The 22,822-nt window shown below is 36.4% G+C and overlaps 1 protein-coding gene across 28 annotated transcripts in view; it reads left to right on the forward strand.

Moving 5' to 3' along the window:
- The window catches only part of LOC108234070 (neurexin-1a), a 226,109-nt gene that overhangs the window by 160,862 nt on the left and 42,425 nt on the right, over positions 1–22,822 (forward strand). For all 28 annotated transcript variants that reach the window (XM_017412947.3, XM_017412949.3, XM_017412958.3 and 25 more), the window contains one exon: positions 20,818–20,989. In XM_017412947.3, coding sequence (XP_017268436.1) covers positions 20,818–20,989 — 172 coding nt within the window. The remainder of the gene's footprint in view (positions 1–20,817; positions 20,990–22,822) is intronic.

Below are 22,822 nucleotides of genomic sequence, written 5' to 3' on the forward strand. Positions count from 1 at the left end.
CACTGTGAGAGTTGGCAGTAATTGGTTGAAAAAGCGAGATGTGCTCTGAATTACAAAAATTCAGGACAACTATATCAGTTAAAAATTTGTTTAGTCAGAGTTCCAAATGTTTTCTGTAATACAGTGGTTATTGTAGACAAATAAATAAAAGTGTACACTAAAAACTTGTTTAGAGACTTCAACTTTTGGTATTGCTGAATCTCTCATTTTAAAAGTACTCCCTGAAAATGGGAAGAAACAGAAAAACAAAGGACATAGGAGGAAGGAACCAACAAAGTGGTGCTGCAGGACAAATGAGCAGACCTTTTCTTTGCCTCCTGAGTATGCTGATAGGACAGGATGCATTCTCTGCCAATGTATGTGACACTTGCAAGCAACAAGCACAAACAAAACACGCAGTCTGCCATGGTTGTTGTTGTTAAGCTGCATGCTTATTGCTCAGATACTCCCACAACTGGTTGTGTAACGACTCGTCTCTCAGCTGAGATGTGGGTGGTTTTTATTAAAATTTTGGTCTAAGTCCGGCCCAGAATCTACAGTGTTACCATTCAAAAAAGATCCTACCTTGTGGCTGCTCTAGACTTTGATTTAGTCATATCCAGTTTATGTCATGTCTGTTGTTTCTTCAATATGAAACAATGGCCAACATCCAAATATGCAAGAGAAATGGCTCTGATAATGCAAACTGTTAAAACAAACATAACAAATATACTTTGTATACAGTCAAATTTAATTAAGTTAAATGATGATAATAAGGACTGATAGAATAAAAATGGGAATAATTTGTCCAATATAAATCTTTACAAAACATTTTTTTATTAATGTTATCTTCATATTACATAGCTGTGAAGGTACTTATGCAGGTACACATTTACATATTGATTGCACAAGGGCTTTGCAGAGGTGACATTCCCTCAGGTGTGTGTGTGATGGACATGATATGTTTGCAACAGAATCTCTTTGATGGTTGTGAAATGACTAGATTTTTTTCACTAAACAAAATTCAATGCTTTGTCAAGAAGCACAATTGTCAAAAACTAATATGTAATAGATACTCAGTTGTTGGAGGAGTAAAAGCATTTACTTGGTTATATATTGCTGGGGTGTAGTGAAAAATTAAAATGCATAACATGTTTATCTTCACAACATCAGAAGATGTTCAGGTGGCAGCTCAATCTGTTTTTTTGCCTTCTTTTAACTTGTCAGGATTCTGATTTCCCTTTGCTTCTCAGACAGGGTACAGCTTGCCCTTCTCTAACCATAATTTGCAGTAACTTCCTTGTTGTGTCATATTTTGATCTTTATTTCCCATCTTTATGAAATCCCTCTGATATTATCTTCTTGTCAATTCGGCTTGTGGTTGTCAAAGCAAGACGGAGGGCAGAAGATGATGCTGCAGTGAGGCAGGAGCCTTACAGAGAATCCTAAGACTTTCAAACACTAAACTGTGTAAGAGTCATAAAAATAACAGACTGCAGCCAATTTTACCAGCTTTCCATATTGCTTGTCATCTTTTTTACTTTTTCTATTGGAACAAACGATGTGGTGCGATAACAGCATCTCAATTTTGTTTCTCTTCCTTTTCTGTCTCTGCCTCCACAGTATCTGCCTTTATCTTTCTCTGGAACTATTAGAAGTTTAATCAGACTGTCTTGGTTGTGCTTAGATGCTCACTGCTGATGGGGATCTTCCACAGGAGAGGCTGGTGGGTGGATGGCAGTTTTTAGAACATGGTGGCACTTTGATCAGCTGGGTGAATTTTCAAAAATGTACTCCTTGCTCCTTGTCAGAGGCGTGAAGGCATAGTAATGTGAAAGTGAAAGCTGTTCTTTTTTATTATTTTTCCAGATTTGGTGTAAAATAAGACCCCAGACTTATTTTTGTTGAAGGAATGTTTGGTGGAGCCACATGGTTTTAAGGCTGGTGTGAGTTTAGATTTTTTTTTAACCTATCAATAGTGTCTGAAGCCAGTCCCTCATCTTTTCATGAGTATTTTAATTACTTCTGTGAGGCATAAATAGGAGTTTTGACTCCTCTATGCCCTCTATATTGTCAATAAAATGACTACAAAGCAATATATCCTGTGTAACTGCCCCTCTACCACACACAACCAGTTATGTCAACATCTTAATTAGCAGCAAGGATAACGACCTGTAGTGAGTAATTGTTTTTAATTATGCAATTTTACCGCTTCTACAAATAAGATTGGTGTCTGTGGGCTGAATGAGGGGCAGTCAGCAAGGAATCATTTACCATCAATTTTCACCTCGAAGCTGAAGAGCGAGTGACTCAACATGCAAGCGGCTGAAAAGGGAAATTTAAATCCTATTTCCATTGCCATGATAAAATGATTACACAACATCAAAAAGTGCCCCATAGCAAAGTATGGGAATCTAAAGCTCATACATGTGCCTCCAGCACTCACTGACAGCAATGCATGTCTCTGTGAAAATCAGTGCCACACACACATACACACATTCCCTCTTTTTCCCTTTACAGTCAGCACATGAATTTATGTCTACATACACTCCAAGATATAAAGAGTGTATTGAGCCATCACATGGATTAATGTTTGGTAGAATGAGCTTGGATTTGCTCTCATCATAACAAGGCTCCTGTGTTTTCCCCGTATGCTTGGATATCCAGCCTTGGTGGTCACGTTACACCTGGGTGGCTCTGCTAATAGAAGCTTTTTATCAGACTTGCAAGCAAGAGGACTGGCACAACTGGCTCTTTTATTATTCATATAACCCTCTCTCCACTTTCCAGGTTCATTTTAGCCCAGTGACCCTTCCATCAGGACAGCGTACCAGCTTTACTGCAGATACACCATCACAAACTTTTTTTATATGCTTCAGGCATAGTCAGTGGGACAAATATAAGTGCACAAAGTAGCAAGAATGTTATTCATTCCTTACTGTCATTTCAAGAGAAAATCTTTTATAAATTATTGATATTTTGAAGGCTATAATAGGTTTTCAAAAACTTGTTATATGATGGCAATGATGTTCTATCTTGTAGGTTGTATAGTTGGCAAATGCCAAAACCATTAATTCACAAGCAGAAAAACTAAGTTATTATGGGGGGGGGCAACTGATAATATATTGGCTGTTCTGAAGGCACTACTGCTGAGATACTGGGTGCAATTTAATTGCATCTCAGCTTTGCTCCAAGTCTGAAATCTTTTTTTAATATACTTTCAGATTTGAATTGGCATCCTTGTAGCCAGTAGTTTCACGGTAAAAACAGATCATTCTCTAATAGCTTCCGGCAAAACAGCCTGCTTCTCTGTCTAGCATTGAAAAACAATACCTGCCTGCATGGTAAATATTATGAGAGCCATTCAGCCACATGTAATATCACAGAGGAGAGCAGCCGTGAACGAGTTCATTTAAGGAACTAATACAGCAGGATATCGGCTTTATTTTTATGTGTACTTGCACTGGTGTCAGACAATAGGTGAGTGATCGGGTGGTTATATCAGCACTACCAAAAATCATTGCACATTAAAGTTTATCAGCTGTTAGTCCATCTACGTATTTATCCTGTCTAAGCTTTTGTGGTGACACCAACCTAAACCTCGACCTTTGTGTGTTTATGTGTTTTGTATATGTGTGTGCATCCAGAACAGCTGGATGAAATGTCTGATGCTCCATTGCCAAATGTCACAAGTAGTCCATCCTTCTGGGAAAATAAATTGGCTCTCTCTTAAGCAGCGAGCAGTCGACAGGAGCTGCGACATATGGCAAGAATCTGACAACTCAAGTCGACAGCTTCTCCTCTTTTTTAGCTTTTCTCATCATGTTGCGGACAGCACCTTAATGATGAGTGTGTCTTTTTTGTAGCATTCTGTTTGTGGGAAAGACCACTGTGGGCAACTCATAAATCTTTCATGAAAAACAGAACCTAATCTGGGACATGTTGTGTTTTTCTTCAGGTGCAGCTTAATGTCATTAAACTGAGACTTGAGATCTGGGACATTTTATTTGGGAGAAACATTTCATTATGATGCCTTCAGTAGTTCAGAATCAGCAGTCCAATATTCAGCACAAACATCATCATCATGATGAAATCCACTTAAGATTTAGTGAATGTTTTTACTTTTTTCTTTTGTTCATTTCTGGGACTTTTGCAGCTGTCCTACTAAACACAGAATTTTGTCTTAAAATTCCTTGAAAACTTTGTATGACAACTCTACAGCTCATATACTGTAGGACAGAATAACTATTGTATCTTAAGCATGAATACTGTCCATTTTCTTCTCCCTAAAACTTCAGAGGAACAACATCATAGTTTTTTGTCCCTGTCCCTCCATTTTGTTATTCACTCTTTTCAAAATACAACATGGGCAAAGCTCCTCTATCAAAGCTTTTCATGGTGAGATGGCTTTTGTGTCACCACCTTTCTCAAGAGACTGTAGTTGATCCATTGCTTCCACGTTTTCCACTTTTACTTTTTCTTAGCGTAGTGTCAGTGAACTCTGCTAAAGTGATCAAAGTGTTGGGTTCAAGAACAAATTTCTTTTTTCCCCATGGTGGAGAAAACTGTGACCAGCAAAATTTGCCTCTCTGCAGAGTGTAAAGAAAACTGAGTGCCACAGCGGGGGACAAAAAATGGTTCTCAAATGTAGTTACTGTGTAAGAAGTTAGATTCTGCCATGCTCTTCAAGTCTGCAAAATAGCATATTAGATTTTATTGTAAGCTTAGGACTTGAAACTTAGCAATCATATACTTTACACAAAACTATAACAGTTCGTGAAAATGATCAAAGCCTTGCACTTGTATTCATATTAATGAAAACTTGAATGCCTTGTTCCAAATGTTCAAAATTTGCGTTATTTCTAGGTTTCAATTTGCATAAAATTCATCGAACTGTGATAAAGTATCCCTTTATCACAGTTCCATGTTCAATATTATTTTTTGTCCAGAAAGCCAGCTGGTCTCAAGTTTTGAGAGAAGGCCCAACTGAGAAGCAAGCTAAAACCAAGGTTGGGCAAAAAATGAAATGTGCCCATTTATGCAGGCTTCCAGTTGTTAAATCTATATTCATTTGAGTAAGCAACAGTGTACACTTGTTTACGTGTGCTTATGAACGTCATGGGGAACTTGGTGGAGTGTGGCGCTGTATGGATGGAAACAGAGAGGAAAAGACTGATGGCAGTGGAAAAGATGTATGCTTGGGTGGAGAAGTTAATAAAATTGAAGCTGTGTTATGATGAATAGGGAAAGGACCATAAAAGAGAATGTATGTAGTGAATCTCCCTGGCGAGCAGTGCTGAACAGACTGGTGAGCGCACCCTGGGGAAGGCTTTTTAATCTGCAGCCCTCCCCAACACTCTGTACTGCACAGGGAAATAGGCCCACATTCTGTTTGAGTTTCAGTAAGACAGAGATATGGAACCATGAGCTGGGCATGGACAGAAAGAAAAGAGCAAAGCCATAGTTATGAAGCAGAGAATTAGAAGGCTGAAATTCATGTGACTGTGCTATGCAAGGGTAGAAGAGTGCCATGTCCGGCCTTAAAAAAAGGAAAAAGAAAAAAAAAAGTTTTAATAAAAATATAAAAGAGTGCTAAGTATATTTTTGGATAGGAACTGAAGGATGCAGTCGTGACACAGATCCATCATGCTCCCCATTCTGCAGTTGAAATAGTTTCAATAAAGCACCACCTGACTAACTGGAGTGCCACCTCACCAATGCTTTGCTACCAGTAATTCAATTGATCTCAGTGTGAGATGCTGGTGCACTTTTTACAGTACTGCACTGCACTCCATTGCAAGGGTAATGGACTCATCTACAAGTACTGTCAAGTTCAGTACAGCTCTCAGAACAGAGTTCACATCATACAAGTCAGCTTTAACAGAATAAAAAAAAACAAAATTTTCATTAAGTTTTATCTCAAACAAACACAAAAAGGAACAAAATCCTCCAATAAAATTATGAATGCACTGAAAGCTTACCTGTAATACTCTGACTATATATTACATACACATTTATAATTTTGTTTTGAGCTTTTAGAAGAGTATTTTTTGACAGATCAAACTACTTTTCTTAAATGTCTGCATTCCTGCAGAAGCTTATCGCCCTCTGCACGAAACAGCCAGCTTCAGCCCGTCTTTTTAACACTCCCTTCATGAAAGGCTCAGTTTGCGCTGACTGGTTAGCTGATTCCTTAGATATGATGAGAAGGCTTTCTGTTTATTAGATGAAACCAGTATCCTTTAGTTTTTAGTTAGGACTGTTCTAAACCCCTAAAAATAATGAATAGCACAAAGCACCTACTATGTTTTTGAACATCTGGTGATTAATTTGAATGCACAGTTGTCTTTTTCTTCTCACAGTTGTTAATTCTAACTGTCCCTTCTAGCCATCTTGCCTTTAATTCATTATGATTTTATCAAGATCAAGGAAAGTTTTTGGCAGACAAAAAAAATGATATCCTTTGTTTTAAGCATCTCAAACTAATTATTAGGCAGACTTTATACCAGTGTGTAACATGATAATGCTGTCAAGTAAAAGAAGAGATGTCAGAACTACAAACTAGGTGTTTTAGCAAACCTTGGTTGTTTGATTTAATTTATTTAAAAAAAAAAACAATATAACACTTAGATCATAACAGGAATCCCAAAAAGCATAATATTGCCTTTTAAGTCTTTAAATTATGGCAGCTTTCAGCACTTTTTTATGCATTGCTCTTCCTTTTATACATAGCCACTCAACTCAAGACATATTTCCACTTAAAGAAAAAAAAATCAAATTCTTTGTTTTGTTGAACATTTTTTCCTAATGCTTGATTATTGATAGACTGCCTGCAAAGCTTTCCACTTCTGAGTTTTTAAATGCAGAGCATGTGCTCATTGTGAGCTTAGATAAAGGAGTCTGTAGTGTATTTTTACACCACTTCAACAGCTACCTAGCTGACTGATGCCAGATCATAGAGTATGCAAGTCTTGGCAGACTCACCTGTTAACATGTGGACTGGGAATGTGGAGGTCACACAGTTAATTTGGACACATTTCCAGTTTTTATCTTCAAAACATTATGTGTCAAATAGATCTACAAGAAATTTGGTGACAGTCCTGTTTGGAAAACCTCCGTGCCAGATGTCTGTTCTTTCAGTTTAACTGTGTTTGCTTTGTGTCCTTTTTGCCTACAGCACATTGTGTAGAGGTGCTTAGTTTCAGTATGACATTTCCAGCCAAAGAAAGTTACTTTTGATTAGCCATGCATTTGAACGACAATATTTCTGACTTGTTTCCTGTTGCTGGAAACTGAGGACTGTGAAAGGCAGAAAGAATGGTGAGGTTTTTGTGAGTGCAGCCATGGCAGCTGTTCATTTTTCGCCTGAGTTGCTTTCAGAGAAGCCAGTTACTTCACTGATGATAAATGTCTGTGTACACTGAGCTGTCTTAGAACTTCAGCAGCCTTTAAAACCTGACAATCTCAGCCCCACACCCCTAAATGTTCAACCTCAGCCTGTCCTTCAACACTAGATCAATGTCAGTCTTTACTTACTGTGGTCAGTGGATACTTAGGCTGCAGATGTCTATGAAAAAAGCGTATTTGGTGATATGTGTGTTAATGTTCATATGAACTGAAATCTCCATGATAGTGTGATGTTCCAGAGGTCATCAACAAGGCAACACATATAGCATGTTGGTAGTGAGATAGAGTAATGGGTTGTGATGGTTTGGTACCTCTGGAATGACTGTGATTGCTGTTTCTGTGTGGATAACAAGGCATGTGGACACGATGAGATCCCTGATGGAGTGATAAGGTCAGCCTCTTACTTTCGTTCTAGCCACTTCCCTTCGACAATCTTTGTCTATTTATCTTAAGACCTCACATTCTTTCCATCTTAAGTTCCTATCACAGTCCACCTGCTTCAATTTTTTTGCACCTTCTCTTTTCACGCTAATCAAGTTTTTCATTGTACTTGCTCTGCATTGAGGTGCCTTCCCCTTTTAGTTGCTAATTCATTCTTTTCATTCCATATATATTAGCATTGGATGCAAATCTAAAACTCATTTTTGATGTCAACCTTATTCAAGTTTGCCACAACTATTTAGCCATAGAAAGCACAAAAATGGCTATAACTCAGTCAATTGTATAGTTGTTTAGCTATAATTTAGTGTGATAGTAGATGGCAGTCATCCCTAACACTTACCCTGAGCACAAAGAAACAATGAACTTTGTTTAAGACTTTACATTAAGTGTTAGAGTCAAAACTCATGAACCAGTGAATGGATTTCACTATATCTATAACTGTTGATCAAGCTGTCCATCACAACAGTTAAACCTTAGAAAACAAAACAATGACTGTAACTCAGTCCATTTTATTGATATTGCATTAAGATTTGTTGTGCTAGTAGCTACGTCATCCCCATTATATATTATATATTATATATTATATATTTTAAACACTAAAAATGGCATGAGATCTTGTGATATTTTGTGCAAAGCTTAACAAAATCACAATAACTGCATCATTTGTAAAGTTAAACTTTTAAACTGCATGAACGTCAGCGTGGAATATGCATGCCTTCAATGAACACTAAACAGTTTATTGTTCTGGGTATTTTTTCTTGCTTTGAATGGACAAATAAAAAAGCTGGCTTTGCAAAATGGGGATCTACAGTAAATGTAGATCTAAGTGGGCATTTACAAAAGAAAAAATGCTAAAAGAAATATGTTTTTGATTTGTATTATTGGAAATGTGGTCCCCACAATTTTGGTAGCCTGAGCACAAGTCAGAACTACAATTCTCTGCCTCTGCTGTTTCAGTTTTGATGATTATTTTAAAGCAAGTGCCCCAAATTTAGAGAAGTGCAATAGCATGCAATGTTTCTTTCTTCCTTTTTTTTTCTTTGAGATTTACTTCAACTGTCATTCTTATACATCACACAAGACAAAAAAAACTGCATCAGAACCGAGATAAAGTCAAGGTTGAAGAAAATGCAAAGCCCAGCTTATATTGGCCTTGTTTTCTTGCATTTTTATCAGAGTACATCACTGTCTCAACATTCTTGCTCCTGAGTTGCCAATGAATTATGGACAAGATATAAAACAGGTGATACCAGTATAATACCATGTTATATATTCATTGTAATCCTGCTGCTTTCTCTTATTGTGCCTTTTCATGCATATTACTAAAGCAGTCCCATTATTTTTTTATAACACTACCATAATTTTTACATCCTGCATGAGACAACTATGGCTTGCAAAGACTGTAGGTGTCCATTTTCACTTGAGGAACATGTGCCGTATGTCCATCTCTCTGTTTTTGAACTTCTAGATAGCTTCAAGGTGGAGTAACATTTACAAGAGAAGCATAAGAAAGACAAAAATGAGACTGAAGAAATTTGAGTAGGAGGCAGAACCAGGAGAAAGCAAAGCATAGAGCGGAAGAAATAGGACATAGTGAAAATCGAAGCAAAGTGATACAGCAAAGCACATGGAAAAGAGTAAAAGCCTCAGGCTGAGAGGCACCAGCCCAAGTATCATAGTCAATTAACATCCCAGCCCAGCACTAATTCTCAGTCTATTTCAGACCATTAATTATGTGCACCATCAGTTCCAGCTCACTTGGCCTGACACAAGTCTTCATCACATAGTCTTGGCCCCAAAGGATCATGTTTTACTAGAAAAGTATCCGCAGTTTACATATTCATGATGAAATTAAGATGAAAATTGTGTGGATCGAACTCTCTCTTAGGACTCATTTATCAGAGGAGTGAGGATTTAACAAAAATACCTAAATGCTTTAGGCTAACCACTTTGTCAGGGGATCATTCTTAAAATGACAGTAATCCTTCCACTCTGGCATTTTCTTGGCACAGAGCTCTAGGTGTGTTATTTTATTGACATCAAGGTCAGTTTACTTACACCAGCATGGACATTATCTAAATGTCTTTGTTGAGGTTTAACCCTCCCCTGGCCTTCAGGTCAAATGCATCTGAAGTTATAAGGGCTTCTCTTCCTCTCTGCAGTTACGAGAGCATCAGGAGGGTTAAAGTATAAGAAAACTCAAAGAGGCATCAAAGTGGGCTGAGTTGTGTTTTCCTTTTAATGAACAGGCAAGTTGGGCATGCAGGTTTACTGGGCCTTTGAAAATGATTTAAAATGTTTTGGATAAATACCTTTTTTTCACTTTTTGGCTATGACCCCTCGAAAGACCAAATGGTGTCTGTTTCAAATAGGTTTTAGGGTGTATTGTAGTTAACCTTAAATGCTCTGTTTCAACTTCAACACAAGCAGTTGCATCTTTTCTTTGTTCATTAACGTAATGCTAGAAAGTAATCATCAACAGACCGGAAAACAAGTTACTATTTCTTGCTGGACCAGTTTAGAATCATTCTAAAATTGATTTCTTTTTTCAGTAAAAAGATTCTGAGATAAATGAACTCTAACTCATTAAATGACACAAAAAAAAATCTCAAAAATTAGCAAATGCACCTCTTGAATTATACATTTCTACAACATTCATTGTTGAAAAAATCTATGACCCTGCAGTAATCAATGTGCTCTCAGTTGAGCAAATGAAAATGGCTTTTTCAAAGCACAACTATAAAATCATCAATACATCTTTGGTTAACCATTCTGTTGCTTCACAGCTTTGTGCTAGAAACCCTTGTCTCCATAATGATAATCGATTAATGAATATAAAATGACCAATATGGACAGTGTGAAGATGAATGAGACAGTAAACCTACCTCCCATGGGTACAAATTAGTAATTCAGGATCACTATGTTGCCCCCCAGGAGCACAACTACTTTAACAGTTGATAAAAGCTACTATGTCACAAACATGGAAGATCATTTTGAAACACTGACTATGCTGCAGTCTTTTTTTTTTTTTTTTTCGTGCCAAACTGTGTTGTGGGGTGTATGTGCATCATGGGAAGGAACACAGACAAGCCGACATCAAAACGCAGTGAACTAACATGAACGTGCCTAGTTGGCTCTGGAGAGATAACAAACATCCAAATATGTGTCACTTGGACTCTACTTGTCATCACCTTTCAAAAGAGCTGTCACCACCACTGTCAGTATGTCCATTGGCAGATTTCCCCCCACACCACTTATCTCTGAGCAGGTGCTCCTTACTGTTCTCAAAATATCTGACAAGAAAGAATAATTTTGAATTCAGTGGGTTAAAACAGGCATGTTTGTCCTCCTTGTGCCTTTAAATAAAAATATTGTGTCGTTAAAGTATCTCATTGTTGATTTAGCTAATCGAGAATAATTTAAATCAATGCTGATTGTGGTGGGAGTGTGTTGACTGAAAAAGACAGGCAGAAAAAAAGTAGGGACGCTGACATTTTCTGAAAATGGATTTAAAGTCAAAACTGACTCAGCCAGTTCAAAATGACAGCTCCTTGCTAGACTTGTCACCTTTCTCTGTGGCTCAAATAGGCGTTTTTGTAGACACCATAATGCCAGTCTGCCATAGGACAGAAGGAGATGATTTTTTTTAATCCTTTCAGTGTGTGCAGGGAAAACTGATGAGTGTTGATGGATGTTCATGAATCTTGTGAGAACAAGAAAGCTTTAAGTAAAACTGACTTCATTTATTACAGTTCCTTTAAATATTAAAAGTAACAAGTTATGTTTACAATTTGTGACATTTTTCATCAATCATGATGGAAATCTTAGATTTTCTGTTTTCCTTTGGTAATATTTTTCTTAAAATTTAGTGATTACTCTTTACCCAAGGTGATAAATAACCATATTTTTTTATAGTTTGTTAAAAAGCATTGAAGTTGGTTTCATGGCTGTGATGACCAGCCAGTTGTAGTAAGTTATTATCTGTAAAACCACCTTTTGGTGAGCTCTGACTCACTGCTGAGCTCAGTGACCACTTAGCTGTAAATTAGAAACCGAAAACAGGAAAAAAAAAAAACACATCAAAAAAGAGAGTTACCAATAAATTTTGTTATACCTCTGCTTCTAGCGGGTCATTTTTGTTTATTTGCATTGTATTGAAGTTTCTATCAGCACAAAGATGTTGGTTTTGCTCCTATGAAAAACAACCTGAAAACAACTGATAAAAACAATATTTACATATTTTTATGGTCCTCTGTGACCAGTAAGTAACACGCTCCTTTGTGTGTTGAAAGTATATAGTCAGCAGCAAAAAGGAATTTGTGGACTATCTGAGGAAAACAAGGTATTCAGTAAATACCCCATTTGCTGCAGAAATCACACATTTCCAAGGTTATCCCCCATGATATTCTGCCTACATTTTCTTTGAAATTTAAATCAAATTCTTTTCATTCATGTGAAGTGCAGCAGCTCTGTGTTATCTGTCCAACTGCTTCGGTTTTATTTTTTTATTCCCATGAATATCATATCATTTTGTATCCTATGAATATGAGACAAAAGTATGAATTGTGACTTTTAGCCTAAATCAATCTAAAAGTCATTTTTATCTATTTGGACATTCTCTTTCTTTTACATTTTTGTTTCTCATTATGTTTGTTTTTTTCTTGGGTAAAATGTGCAGTTTGTGCTTTCTTTTCAGTAATTTGCATTCTATTTATATGCTCCGCTTTGATTGATTATGATTACATCTCACCTCCACGCTTACTGTAAGGATACTCCAGCTTTACAGCTTGCAGGCAAACAGAAAGGACTGATTCAACATCACAACTACAGCAGCTGTGCACTCCACAACCCTCCCCAGCTGCCACCTATTGTTCAAAATAAAAACAGGCCAAGAAAGTCTCTGCAACAGTGACCATAAATATTTTACAATATTGTTAAAAGAGCTAGCCCTCTATTATTTGAGATACCAAGGCCCATTCCTCAGAGGTTTAAGTAATACCTAGTTCCTGTCAACATAACATAACACCTCTTATTCCAAATGTTTTAATGTGTTTCTCTTCGGGGATGAACTAGCTTCAGTGTGGGAATAAGAAAATCAGTGAGCTATGCAAACATAAAAAAAGCTGAGAAGTCACTGGACTTACATAAGTGTGAGAAAGCCAACAGATTTTTTTTCCATCTGCAGTCATAAAGAAGAAAAGGTGGATTTAAAGCAAAAAAAGAAGGCACAATAATGCATTGGGCTGATGGAGAATAATGTGGAAGAAGTTGAAAAAAGTCATCCATGAAATTGCCTGTTGCATCCTTTAAAACCTCTTGATTGATGGTGGCAATTTTAAAGCTTGGCACTTACCCAGTTTTGTAGAAGTATTAGAAACAACTTCTTCAGGGTTCTCTTCTTGTAGAAGTGTACCCTGAAACACTTTAACCCTGTTAAATAACTGCTTTTGGCTATATAAATTTTTCCTTCAGTTTTAGTGTTTGGATGTTTTAGTCTCATACTCCTTGGTGATAACTGGTTTGCAGCTGCTCTGAGCAGTTGGAAAAACTCCTTTATTCAGTTTGAAACAACATGGATTGAGGGTTTGTCGCTTTATCTCTATTTCCTAGGTAAAATTTATATCAACAGATGCATTTTGGGTGAGCAGCTGGTATTAATATTCCACCTACAACAGCGCTTGACATAAGGCATGATAGAAAATATAAACTACAGATGCATTTGCTTCTCCTTGTGACTGCCATAGCAACAAGCTTTATAACTTTCATACCATCCAATTCTGATTTAATTTTAGATGGACAACTGTTACTTCTCAACAAAAAGAATGAATGAAAAGAACTAAAACAGCAGTGATTGCATGTATCAATCAATTGACAAGCGACCAGTTTATTTTCATTGATGTGTTTTGAACTCGGTGTAAGCTGGTTTCACTTTTATTTCTGATGACTATTTCTACAAGCAGTTAGACCCCAGGAATAATTTGTGCTGTAAATGTAACAGACATCAGTTTCTAGTTCTTGCTGCCAAATGGAAGATAGCTTCAGTCTTACAGTTAATGGTGTTGTTGATGATTGTTGGATAGCATCCACCACTCTCAATCTAACAGAATAATCGTCTTTTTTAGAAGTGCCTACAGTGAGACAGAACTTTTCGTGTGCAGACTGCAGTATATTTCACAGCGTTTTTATCAATTTTTTAAAATTATTTTTAACTAAGCAACACTTTATTAAAAAAAAAACTCCACTGAATTAGTTTAGCACATTTCTTTAAACATAAAACTATGTGGGTGTAATTTAATGTGTTATTTGCTTGGTTGTGATTTTAACAGAAGTGATTCACAGTTTTTAATTTTAGTTTGCAATACTGAAGGAATTTTTCTTCTCACTGCATGTCATTTAAAGTGAAAGGGTTTTCTTTTTTGTTTTTTGTTTTTTTTGGAAAGAAAGAAAAGTTATGTTGCAAGCTGACTTTGATTCTACTGATTTGATCCTAACTATATCAATGTCAAATTAAGACTCATTCACAAGTTGTAATCTAATACCAAAACATCTTTTTAGAACTAAATTAAATAATTAACATATGAAAGACAGTTCAACAATGTCTAATTAGACATGTTTTATTTTACGAATCAGGGTTGTAAGAAGGGTCAATTCACAAAAGACAAAAATTGAGCCAAGAAATGTTTTGAGCACATCTTTAAATGGGTAATTATAGACCCTATTAGTTACAAGACAAGTAAAGACATGATAACTGTGAGGTTAGAATTGCATTGTCTTTGTATTATATTATCTGGCTAGAAATGTGTCACTGTTTTATTTACATGGTTTTTGCATTTATAGAGACTACAAGGACTGAAAAAATTATTTTCTTTTTTCTATTCCCCAATCCACTCAACCCCCCCTCCCATATTCATGTCACATAGCTAGTAGTTCTGTGAACTTAACGTTTTCCATTCATTGCTTAAGTTGTATTTTAGTCAGTTTCCCAATGCAATATTTAAATAAATTCACCAACAAAACGAAAACACCTAAATTAAGGACTGAAAAGTTAATATTTAACTGAAATGTTAGTTCAATGTAAATCTGCAAAATAACATTGATACAGCTTTGATACCTTTTCTCAAAATCAATAGTTATTCATAAACTGTAGAATCCTATCAAAATACTATTTAATTTGCTGGATATTTATTTTTGCCGTCCTTAGATGACCTGAGCGAATACTACAGAATGTCATAGTGCATTTCTTAATCATGTTCAGAATCTGTCAGTCATGCTGCAGATGAAGGGCCACTCACAGCATATGTTCTTTGCCCTCGAGGGTATACCGCCATTTCTGCTCAACCTGCTATTATTTTTCCTTTTTTTAAGCTAGGGGATTATGCTATGCTCATTCTTTCTCCCTCAAAGTGTTTTTGATGTTATCTGATCTTATTTAGCCAAAAAGGCATGTGGTTTGAATCGTATAGATGAAGGGAGCTGGACTCTGACGATGCTCAGGGGGATGCAGGAAGTCCTGACGGAGAGGACGGAGATGAAGGTCGACTCACCCAGACTGCGAGCCAGCTGTCACAAGTGGACAGACAGGAGAATCACCTGAAACATGAATTGATTTTTTTGAGAGAGAGAGAACTAAATTTCAGATATCTGTTGACCTCACTTGATGGAACATGTCACAGGCTGGATGAAGCGAGAGAAAGAGTTTAGACAGGCAGCAAATGTCATTGCAGGAGAAGACAAGGGATGTCGTTTGAGAAATGGCACTGGCCAACTTCCTTTACTGACACCCCTGTCACTTCCAGCTGAATATAGACTCATTAACTTCTCTTCCGAAGGAGAGAAATGTTTTTTGTATTGTAGTAACTTCCCTACTTAGTGCTTTTATACTTGAATATTTAATCTCCAAAGCTGCATGCAAAATGCAAGCCTGTCTGGACCTCTGATAAAGATTGGAACAATAAAATCAGCATTAAAAATTTAAGCTGGTGAGAGTAGTCAGCTCAGGGCTGTGGCCATCAGTTAGTGTTCATGTGTTCATCTGCTTGTGATCTGAGGGTTATGTGCCTGTCTGGAGAGGTGAAGTGTAAATTTGAGTGTCAGCTGGAAAGGAAATGAAGACAAGAGCCATGTGTAGCAATACTGTTGTTAAATAGTATATAATAAATTGCTAATTTTCACCGTTAAAATCTGATTTGATTTATTCTTAATGTCTCTGACAACCCTACTCAAAAGAAAAAGCAGCTGGATTTTACTTGAGCATGACATTTTCATGTCATTTCCCTTATAGTAATAGAATACCATTATGCTGCCTGTTATTTCCCAAGACCCTGCTCTAAAAACCAGCTGTTAGCTTGATAATTTATTAACTCTGTTTCTGATGAAACTCAGCCTTCAGAAAAAAAAAAGCGGTCAATAGATTTTCCTAGCAAGGAAAACAAGCCAACTTTGCTGATAATTAGGGACTTTAGCCAGTGGACTTGAGTCTGAAATAAGCAGAGCCTGAAGCGTATGCATTCATTTATCACCACACTGGAAAAACTTCAACATGGTGTTAAATTAAAGACATAGAGAATCTTAAAAAAATATTTTATATTTCAGAACATGTAGCCACTGAATTACTGTGAAACAGGGCTTTATATAATTATAAACTTATACTGTATATTGATCTTGAGAAGTAGTATCCAAGCCATGATTAATAAGAACTGGGAAAGTAGTACTAGTTATCAATTTGTTTCACTTGATGTATCTACATCTAAAATACCTCAACTTACAATGATTGCTTTGAAAATTAGCTGTATCATGGGATCAACCTCAATGACACTTCAAAAATAGATACATAAATACATGTGATGAAAGTTTTTTAGCATCTGGTTTGTCCAAATCAACAAATACCTTAACAAAACTAATATAAGTGTAGTCTTGGATGTTTTTTTTTTCCTTTGGTTTGTTGAATTTAACCTGAAAATCAAATTCAGTTTATACAGTTTTGCAAAAGTGAAAACTATTTGAATATGGACTTTTCTGAATATAAATACCTTAAACGATTTGCACAGTGCTTTATATAAACTTTACTTTTTAATCACTAATTAACAAAGCAATCGTAACTCTGTATTTTTGCACCTTTACATCATCGTGTGTTATTATGTACGTAAACTTGTAATTGCAGCTATAATAACTTACAACTTAAAACGAATTAGTGAATATTGTACAGTATCACAACCACATGCTGTCAGGGCACAAAAAATATATTTTTCCTAATTATTCAATTTATTTTATAATTTTATTAACCGAGCTTTGCTTAAAAAAAGAAGACGCAGAAGACTGTCAGAAGTAATTAAAAGATAAGGTACAGAGTACAGTGTTCCTGCCCTCGCTGCATTAAGACATTTAGCTTCTACAGAGAGTTTAATATCCTCTGAACATGCTCACACACTGTGGAGACACACACATATTACACTGTGAAAGGATGAGGAGGAGCTCTCCCACCTGCCAACAGACCCCTCACAGAGATGAACACTGGAGGGAGATGTGTTTCTGTCCCGTGGAGTCTTTCTGGTGAGAAATGAAATGTGACAGAAGTACAATAGTTGTCAGCATGAATGGCTCATGAGTAATCAAAACATTAGGACAGACAACACAATAGTGTTCATTTTTGCAGAGGTTGGAAAAGAAGCCCAACACCTTTTAAAATACTTCATCTCACTTCTATTCATTGTAACATTGTATTGATGATGGATTGGGAAATTATACTGTTACACCTTTCCGATCATTCTGAATTCTGGATCATTCTGACTTGATGCAACTCTCTTTTGTACTTAGTTTGAACTTTGAGTGTTTTATAAATGTCTGAAAATTTTCAGATTTATTTATTTACTAATGTGTTATTCATAGGAACCTTGTTACAACAGATCCCAGTAAGTTGTATCTAGAGAGTAGTTATGCATTTGTTAATAACTTAAATCATTTGACACATCTGTTGAAACAAGCTTTACTGATAAAAATGATGTCACCCAACATACCTAATGACCACAGAAAAACTCCCAGTCTGCAGAGGCTGTTTTGCCGCTTTATACCTAGTAAAACATCTCTATGGTTGTATAATGAGTGCAGATGGGAAGCTTTAGCGAGAAACTGACACTCTGGGTGCTGCTGCAGGTACTCCACCCTCCAGCTGCACGGATGGGAAGCATAAAAAAGAGCAGATTAGAGGAAAATGGTGGATCAACTTCATCAGTTAATTAAACTCTACTGCTGCTTGATGAGCAATTAATCAAGGCAGCGTGCAGAGTGTCAGAAAGGGCTGAGCTCCCTGGGTGTGGTATGTGTGCACCATGCAGCATGTTCCTAGGGGGGGCAGCCCTGTTGGGAGCAATGCTTACCAACTGAGCAGCCCTAAAATTGTACAGGGTGTAATGGCCTGAGCTTATGTAAGCAGCTATCAATCACTTCCTGACATAAGCCTGCACCCTATTAGAGCTCCAGGATTAGGCTCCTCTCAGTGCTAAACTAACATAGAAACTTCTTGTACATGTCAATTGAATTTTGGGAAATTATATAATGTATTAGATTATGATTTAGAAAATTAAGCTAAAGCTTGCTCAGTTCAGGTTGCAAAGACATTAATATCATAACGTCAATATATACAGCAAGAATGAGCTTTAATGCATTTCCTGTAATTAAGGGAGCAGCTTTATTATCAAATCTACTAAATCTGCTACTTTAAAAATTTTTTGTCTGCAGTACAATCTTTCATCCACTTCTCCATCTCTTTCAAGACTGTGCACAAGGCCTTTTTTATGCTGTGGAAATTCAAGTTGGCAGTTTGTGACTAAATGCAGTAAATTTATTAACAAGACCATGGGGAACATTAAAAGTCAATTGAAGAAGGCTATTAAAATCAGGATTTTAATTGGCTTGGTGCCTCAGCTAAAAACTTTTTTTTTTTTAATTTAGTCTTTTTTCTAGGAGCAGTAGTCATAAAAAGTTCTGAATTAATGTGTTTGGTATGCAGCAGTCCTTGAAAGAAAGTTTCTTTTTGAAATCACAGAGGCTTGTTAATTTTTATGCTATGTCCAAGGCCTTGAACTTCAAAAAAGTGTGTGAAATTGAGCTTTGTTGTAGCATCTGGTAATTTCAATTTTCCTTTGCCCATTCAGATTTGAAATCCTGACAAGAGCTGAGATCAATGTATCTATCTGCTTTTCAGTATATGTTGATTGGTGTTTGGGCCTGCAAGCAGGGAGTAAATTCTGTTAGCACTGTAGCTTTAATGCATCAAATTATATAATCTCTTGAAACTACATTACAAAGCATACAATTGTCCTAGTTATTGTAACGCAGTGTGACACATTACAAATGGATTTAATTGCACTGCAGCTTCTGGCTCTTCTGAACTCGCGCTGCACTTTAAGGGGCCGGGGATCTGTGCGTGCATATGTACATGTGTTTAGCGGCGGCTTCAATAAAGAGACAGTTTGTGCACATGGGAGAGTTGGAGAGAGAGAGAGATAGCGAGGCAGTGTAGTATTGGCTGTGCTGACTGGATAATGTCATGCAAAGTGCTGCGTGTTATTGTAGGCTGAGCCTCCAACCAGATGCTCCTTTCACTGCAGCTCATAAGCAGAGAGAGCAGGAGACTGCCTGAACATATGCAGTCACCGTCACTGGATTAAGCAGGAGGATTGAGAGACTTCGATCATGTACTGTAAAAGGAGCTTATTAAAGCTGACACTCATTATGTGAAGGAGACTGTGGCTAAGATGTGCTCAAAGTACCCCAGTGATTTTGGTGTTATTTTTTTGTTTCAGAGTTAAAGTAGTGTGGTTTAAAATAATGGTTTGCAGTCCAAATTAAAAAATTTAGTCTCAAAAACAAAAATGCAATCATGTCTATTGAACTCAGAGGTAAAATGACTGTTTGTGTTTGTAGTTCTTTAGAGAGACAGATGGCAGTACCACTCAAAGGACCAGGGCAGGTACAAATATTGTTAGCTATATAATTGACTTAAGTGTTGTTGTTTTTTTACAAAAAGGGGCACAACTCAAAGTATGTATATGTATATGTATATGCCTTTAAGGGCCTTTTTCTTTTGGAACCACAAAACATCCAGGACCAACAGCACATTTAAGCATATTTAACACATACACTATGCTGCCAAGACTATAATCTATACAGTAATCTACCTTATGGTGAACCCAGCAGGTCTCTCAGTTTCACAAAACTTGGAATAGCATCAGACATTGCATATGCAAACCAAATGTAAATTGTGAAGTCTTCCCACAGAAAAAGTATGGTGGTGTACATGACAGTTTATAATGGAGCTGATGAAAACCCAATAGGACCACATTTGCAAACCAAACAGAAAAAAACAAACAAAACAAAAACTATACAGTTAATTTTCTTAAATCACTCAGACAGAACAAGAATAAGAAAAACATTTTAATTAGTGTTTATAAAGTAACATGATTAGACCAAGACTTCACTTTCGAGTTATTTGTTTCTGTACACTAATTGATGGAGTTTCATTGCTTATTATTGTTGTTTATAAGTTAATTGACCTTTAGAGTTACTGTAGATCAAAATAACTTTAACAAGCATAATAATAACTATGACACTCCGGAATTATTTATAAGGAAAAATATATTTTACATGTACAAGAAAAATGAAACAAATATATACAGTACATCTAGTTGATCCTGTCTGTGGATTTAGGTTGGTGTGTTCAGGGACTATTAGGAATCATAGAAGAGTAGCTGGAAAGCAAAACCCAAGAAACCCAAGCAAGTTATACAGCAACATTATTTTTTTTATTTGAATGTATTGTTAATATAGACATCTTTTGTCTCTTTTCAATATAAATGAAAATATATATATCTTATCAATGTTTTTGAACCACTGTTTCTTGTTAATTGTGCTCAGTCCATTGGTAACACCATCCATAATAATATTAGAAGATTACTTAAATCTTTTTTTTTTTCTGTACTCTTCTCTTTTCAGGAAAAAGGAAACATTGCTGTTGTGTTTAATGTCGGAACAGATGACATTAACATCGAGGAGACGTCAAAGTTTGTAAATGATGGAAAGTACCATATAGTGAAGTTTACAAGGAGTGGGGGTAATGCCACTCTGCAGGTGGATGACCTGCCAGTCATTGAGCGCTACCCCACAGGTGAGTTACCCACTTTGTCCTTAATTACATTGCTGCTTCTTCAAGGCAATAAAATGACCATGAGATCTGTTTGTTAGGATGTCTTTATGTTAACCTGGCATGTGCTTTAATTGCTTTTTATCTTTCTGTTTTCAGCAGCTGTTGAGAATACCAGTGTTGTTGAGATTTTTCCATGAATATTAAATGGTTTGAAACTTAGGCTGCAAATTCCCATGTACAAATCTCAAATATTAACAGTCCAAAGGTGCAACAAGGCACCGTCTGCATCGCCTACATGTCTGCATTATACCCTCCCTATGCAAAAGTAATCCACTTACAGAATGTGTTCCCAGTAGTTCAAATCAATAAGCTGTTGACTGACAAATGGCCACTTTTATTGTGGAAAGTAATTGTGTCCCATTTCAATTATTTATTTATCTGCCAATACGGTTGATTGATTGATTGATTGAAGGTAATGGGGTAGACAAGCCTGCAATAACACAGTCAACGTAAATCTGGTTGCTTACACAGAATTAAGTACCAAATGATCAGCTGCATTCCAGCATCTAGTTTAAACATTAAACTCTGCTTTTGTATTCATCATTTTGACAGCATTCACCACAGTTACTCACACACAAAAAAAGCTGTGTTAATTTTCTTAGTCATTAGTGTTACTGATAATTTCATTTGTGTAGCACTTTTTTGTAAACACAGTTTACATGACAGTAGAAGACGAATGCAGCAATTACAGCCCAGTGTAATGCATATTAGGTAAACGAGAAAAAAATTGTTTTGTATTTTAGGTTTGGAGTAGAAGAAGTGGCTTTTTTTACCTCACAGTGTACATTTAACCTTTGGAAACACCTAAAAGTTTTAGGAAAATGGTAAAATTATGTTGCTAGAATTAAAGAGAAAGGTATTTGGTAGTTTGCAGCCAAAGGACAACAACTCAGCAACACTGTTATCTGTCCGCAGTGTTAAACTGTCAGTCATTTGAATTTAAATGCTAGTGCTTGTATTGTTGAAGTTATTAGCGTTTTGAACAAAAAGCTTTGACAAAAGCTATAGAGTATCAAAAATGTGTGAAAGTGACCGTTGAAAATCCAAACAGTAAAAAGAAGAAATGTTGCTTTTATTCCAGGAGAGAAAAGCTGCAGCGTCACATTTGTTAGATTAGAAGGCTCCATAAAATGAGCAAACAAAACAAACAGAAGACAAAATTAAATCTGTCTCTCGTCTTCTTCCTAATGCTTAGTGAGCTTTTAGCCATGACCATTGCATTCATCTAAATTAATAGGACTGGGGCTCAATCCTCATCGTTTGCCTCAGGTGAAAAAAACAAGAAAATTAAGACTTTTGACATGATGTGTATTGGACAGAATGTGCAGCAGGGTTACATGCCTTCATGTTATAGTTTCAACCACAAAACAACAAAGTGAAACAGAAACAGTCAATGGGTTTTGTCATATTCCTCGTGGACTCCAATGAAAATCAGATCACTTAAAGTGTAATTCTGTGAAAAAGGCATGACACCTGATATATCACACTTTGTAAACATCTCTTTGAAAAACCTCAGTTTATAGAAACAGAGCTTAATTCTGACCAGATTGACAGGCTAACGGTTAGTCCGAGCACAGCCAAGATGGAAGTGAGATTCTGGCACCCTGAAAGTACTCCGTTTTCAAAATTAAATAGCAGTTTTACATTTTGCTGTTGTTTGAAAATAATTATTTGGTTAATTGTATGCACAAATAGTGGCAGCAGCAGCTAGATGTAGCATTGCCAATGCTGCATAGTAAGGCACTTACAGCAGGAGTATCATAATATTTGAAAATATTGACATTGGTAAAATTG

Source organism: Kryptolebias marmoratus, linkage group LG22 (genome assembly GCF_001649575.2).
Source record: "Kryptolebias marmoratus isolate JLee-2015 linkage group LG22, ASM164957v2, whole genome shotgun sequence".
Classification (NCBI taxonomy): Eukaryota; Metazoa; Chordata; class Actinopteri; order Cyprinodontiformes; family Rivulidae; genus Kryptolebias; species Kryptolebias marmoratus.